The sequence below is a fragment of the Solanum tuberosum genome, unplaced genomic scaffold, assembly GCF_000226075.1.
Source record: "Solanum tuberosum cultivar DM 1-3 516 R44 unplaced genomic scaffold, SolTub_3.0 scf00581, whole genome shotgun sequence".
NCBI classification, from domain to species: domain Eukaryota; kingdom Viridiplantae; phylum Streptophyta; class Magnoliopsida; order Solanales; family Solanaceae; genus Solanum; species Solanum tuberosum.
The window spans coordinates 19660-24673 of NW_006239495.1; the positions used below are offsets into that span (position 1 = coordinate 19660).

The 5014-nt window shown below is 36.7% G+C and overlaps 1 protein-coding gene across 1 annotated transcript; it reads right to left on the reverse strand.

Moving 5' to 3' along the window:
- Positions 1–397: 397 nt before the first annotated feature.
- LOC102594098 (putative receptor-like protein kinase At3g47110) lies at positions 398–4751 on the reverse strand. The gene is made up of 3 exons (XM_006365729.2): positions 1931–4751; positions 909–1317; positions 398–689 (listed from the first exon to the last, which is right to left on the reverse strand). The coding sequence occupies exons 1-3, from the start codon at positions 4593–4595 to the stop codon at positions 611–613; spliced, it is 3153 nt and encodes a 1050-aa protein (XP_006365791.2). The 5' UTR covers positions 4596–4751; the 3' UTR covers positions 398–610.
- Between the last annotated feature and the right edge of the window lie 263 nt (positions 4752–5014).

Below are 5014 nucleotides of genomic sequence, written 5' to 3' on the forward strand. Positions count from 1 at the left end.
ATCAAAATTTAGAAATATAATTACCCGAATGATGTCTGATATTTTGTTGAGGCCACATAAATTTAAAAGATGATATATTCATAGTAACATAAACTCGATGTTTATATTAACATCTATCAGTAATCTAACTCAATAATAAATTTTGAAATCAATTGAATACAACTAATTAATATATATTCTTATATTGCTTAAAGATGATCAATTGACATAATTAATGTAAATGCCAAGTAAATTTGGATGACTTGGAGAAAATAAAACACGTGGCGTTATTTAATTGATTTTTTTTTACCCTTTAAATGTTTGTGTAACACGCGCTGAACACTTATACTAGGTAAAATTCTTTTTTATTTAAATGGTATATGAAAAATGGAGTTGGAGGGTTAAAATAGAACAAGACTGAGTTGAAGTGCCAAAATGAGATTTCGAGACGAGCTAACGGGGTCGTGTATGTGTTTGGCCAAGTCATAACATCATATACATAGACAATTCCAATTCCATTTGCTTAAGCTCAACTAAACTAACCAGCATTAGGCCAACTGAACAAATGATTGAACTGATGATTAACATCTTCAATCTGCTAAAGTAATTTGTTATATAAGAGCTAAAAACATCAAGGCAAACGAAATGATGTGAAATTTTGCCAGTTACTAGTAACAGAACGACTGGAAGACCCTTCGAACCTCAAGCTCCTGAAACCAAGGAAAGAAAGACAACGATTAACAAGAAGAAGAAAATTTACATGGTAAACACATGCATATCTTCATAGAACTTTCATCGTTCTAATGGATCTACAAGAATTTACACAGGACAATACACGTGCAACACATGTGTTTAGAAACTAGTTTCTCAATATCTAGCAGAGGAACTCAATATCACGATTGAAAACAAAGCTAGTAGAGCGAATTTACCCGCTGGTGGAGCTGTGAATTGCATGAGAAGCAAGGAGAATGTCTCTAATTAGTTGAAGTTCCTTGACAACATCCCCGATATCCATCCTTTCTCTCGGGGATTCAGCTGAACATGCAACTCCAATCTGTATTATCGAGATCAAGCATTCCTGCGCTTGTTTTATACTAGTATCATCTTGATTGATAAGTACACCTTCTTCCTCAGCCTCTTGTCTTTCTCTGCTGTTGCTAGGTAGAAGCATGGGGTCTACTATTTCATCAAGCAAAGCCGTCTTAGCAAAACTGTGAAGACTCCGTCCATTTTCGAACATGCTGTCAGTAGGTCTCTTTCCAGTAAACATCTCAAGTAGAAGGATCCCATAGCTGTAAACGTCACCAAATTCGGAAGCCTTACCTCCTATGCTGTACTCTGCCCACAGAGGAAAGAAAACATGTAATCAACTTAAAACATGTAAAATCAAATATGAAAACTTTCTCAAGAAGACACGAGAAAAGACCCAAAATAGTCCCTTATCTTTGGACTAAGACTTAAAAGTCATCTTTGTTTTTTTCACACGGAGTACTTGTAGTCCCTATGTTCGCAATATTGGTGCATGCACTTTTGGTCCTCCCTCAAATGTCCGTCTATTTAATACATTGGTTTTGTCCATAATTTAGTGTATAAAATGTTCAGTCATCATCCTTTATGTTTAGTAGAAACAATAACACCATGAGAGAGAAGGTGAGACGAAGCGTATGTGCTCTTCGTTCTGTACAACTAGTCCAAGCATCATTGCAGCTAAACCAAGAATCTACCTTTGTTTTTCGAACTATATCAGTTTATTGTAGACAAATAACGTTGCAAGGAAAGAAAATTTTGTACTGTTGCACGAGAAATCTAACACAATGAACCTCTCAATCCCAATAAAAAAAGAGACAAGTTTGAGGGCGGACTAAAACTGCAGCAATACTGTAAACATGGAGGACTGTTAGTGCTCTGAACAAGGATAGTCTAAAATTCAAGGGACTATCAACTACGTTACCTGGTGCAGCATATCCAATTGAACTATATTTGCTCATGGTTTCTGAGAAAAACATTGTTAATCCAAAATCAGCTACATGGGCAGTCATGTCATTGTCGAGAAGAATGTTGTCTGGCTTCAAATCACAGAACACAATTGGATTATGGCAATGGTTATGAAGATATTCCAGTGCACAAGCCACATCAATAGAAATGCTTAGTCTTTCAACTAGACCTAGTATCCTCACCTCATTAGTTGAGGCATCAGCTCCCGGAATAGGATGCAACCAACTTTCTAAGCTCCCATTAGGCATGTATTCGTAAACTAAAGCTATAAACGGATTACCCTCAAAATCACTAGTTGAACAGGCATTATAGATCTTAACAAGATTTTGATGCCTTATGTTTCTCAAGGCCTCACACTCAGCCATGAAGCTCTTAGAAGTATCCCCTTGTTGGTCAATGTTTATCACCTTCACCGCAACCATACATTGACCTGGATCAAGTACCCCTTTGTAAACAGAACTAAAGCTACCATTTCCAATCAAATTGGCAGAAGAGAATCCATTTGTCGCTCTATATAGGCTCTCATAAGTAACCGGTGAAGATGTTAAAGAAGGCTCTCCCCTTGCCTTTCTTAACCGAATGATTATGACTAAAGACATGATGAAAACCAGTGCAACAAGTCCAGAAAGAAGAGGGATCATTAGCTTAATGCTTCTGGACTTATCACTACCATCAGGGTCAGCGTTCGGACATATTGGCAACTCCAGTTCCGGTATACCCCCACAAAGTTTCCTATTCCCTGATACGGAGATTGCAGTTGCGTTCCTGAAAACACCTTCAGTTGGCAACTGACCTTCAAACTGGTTGAAAGACAAGTTCACTTTTTTTAAGGAAATGAGCTGAAGAGATGTTGGAATCTGCCCAGATAAATTGTTGCGCGAAAGATCCAATTCTTCGAGACCTTTCAAAGAACTAATGGATGAAGGAATTATACCTTCAAAGAAGTTGCCAGCTAAAACAAGGCTTTCCAAAGCTACACACCTCCCTATACTACTAGGAATTTTCCCAGACAACACGTTATTAGAAATATCCAATCTTCCAAGATTATTGAGAGCTCCAATTTCAACTGACAGCGGACCAGACAATTGATTGTCAGCAAGATTAAGAGAATTTGTTAAGGAAGACAAACTCATAAATCCATCTGGTATGGTACCACTTAGATGATTCTGAGAAAGGTCTAAATCTTGCAAGTACCGGAAATTGCCAAAAGTAAGGGGAATATTACCAGTTAACTCATTCTTTTCCAAATGAAGTGAATATAACCGAGTCATGTTAGACATTGAAGGTGGAATACTTCCTGAAAACTTGTTTTCGGACAAATCCAGTAACTGAAGCCTACGAAGATTGCCAACGACTTCAGGAATGCTACCAGAAAAATCATTCTTTTGCAGTTGCAATTCAGTCAAGTTAACAAGATTCCCTATTCCTGAATGAATACAACCAAATAGTTGATTACCTCTCAATCTTAGTGACAGAAGAGTCGTCGATAAATTTGCAATAGAATCAGGTAGCTCACCTCCAAATTTGCAATCACTCAAATCCAGAACTTTCAGGTTTCTGCATCTACTCAAAGAATTGAAAAAACTCAAGTCATCAACTTCTCCTGTTCCAATGGAATTTGATGCAAGAATCAGCCACCAAAGATCCGATAACCCCCCGAAGTCAATTGACACTTTGCCAGTGAAATTGCTACCATATGCATCAAGTTCAACTAGATTTGAAGCATTAGATAATGACTTTGGAAGGGGTCCAGTAAACCAGTTATGACCAATCTTAAGAACTTTCAACTTAAGAAGACTTAAACCAAAGTCTGATGGCAAAGTTCCATACAACTGATTATAACAAACTGTGAATATCTCAAGAGATGAAAGATTAAAAATTTCAGCAGGTACAATACCAGATAACTTATTTATACCCAAACCAAGAACATTCAATGTCTTCACTTGACTAAGAGAACTTGGAATAGTTCCTTCCAAATTGTTAACCGATAAGGAAAGTGATTTGATTGCGGAAAGATTACCTAAGGTTTCCGGGATTGGTCCATTGAGGTTGTTGTTATGAACTTGCAATCTCTCAAGCTTTTGCAATGAACCAAGTTCAAATGGAATCTTTCCAGACAACTGATTCCAACCAACACCAAGTATAACAAGATTCAAACAACTAGAAAGATTTACAGGTATCTCTCCAGAAAATGAGTTATTAGTCAAACTAAGATGCTGAAGCCTAAACAAACCACCAACCTGTGGTGGGATTTTTCCATGGAAATTGTTGAGCTCAAGTTTGAGACTAGTAAGAAAAGTAAGATTTCCTATGAAAGGTGACAAAGTACCTACTAAGTCAAGTGATGTTAAGTGCAGTTTAGTGACTCTTTGATGAAGATGGCCACAAGTGACACCTTCCCAGCTGCAGAAATGGACTGAATTATTCCATGAAGTAAAAATACCATGAGGATCTTGAGTTACCTTTTCTTTGATGGCAAGTAAGGCTTGGATATCAGTTTCATTACCATTCTGTAACTTCAAGGCATGTGAGATATTGAACATGAATGAAAGGAGGGTAATTAGATAGAAAACAAAAGAACAGAATGGCATTGGAATCTTGAAGTCTAGAGAAAAAACCATACTTCTTACAGACAATGTATTCAAGAATGAGGTAGCTAGCTGGTTTATTCTGTGCTTTTTGGTGTGAAAAATCCTTTCTTTTCTTCTTTTTATCCTTTGTACTATATTTATTCAATTGGCATTTATTAAAAATACCTTTACTTTTTCATTCTTGGACTAAGAACAGAGAAATGTGATCCTTTCCGCAGCCAATGAAGCAAATAGAGCCGTTATATATGCAAGGTGGACGGAGATTTTAAGGACAAATGTGCCTAGACAAACATTTGGTTCAGGTAGGAAAATTCACACACTCAATAATTTAAGTGTAAAACTCAATAAAGTGAGATAATTTAGGTATGTTTTTTTACCCTTAACTCTATTTATTCACTTGACATTAATTAAAAATAGCTTCACTTAATCATTCTTGAACTAAGAACAGA

Excerpts from the sequence above, each read along its gene's own strand:
- LOC102594098 (XM_006365729.2), bottom strand. The coding sequence starts at position 4,595 with ATGGTTTTTTCTCTAGACTTCAAGATTCCAATGCCATTCTGTTCTTTT. Across the intron at positions 1,318-1,930 it reads AATTGGATATGCTGCACCAG|AGTACAGCATAGGAGGTAAG; the intron begins GTAACGTAGTTG and ends CTCTGTGGGCAG. Across the intron at positions 690-908 it reads ATTCACAGCTCCACCAGCGG|GAGCTTGAGGTTCGAAGGGT; the intron begins GTAAATTCGCTC and ends CCTTGGTTTCAG.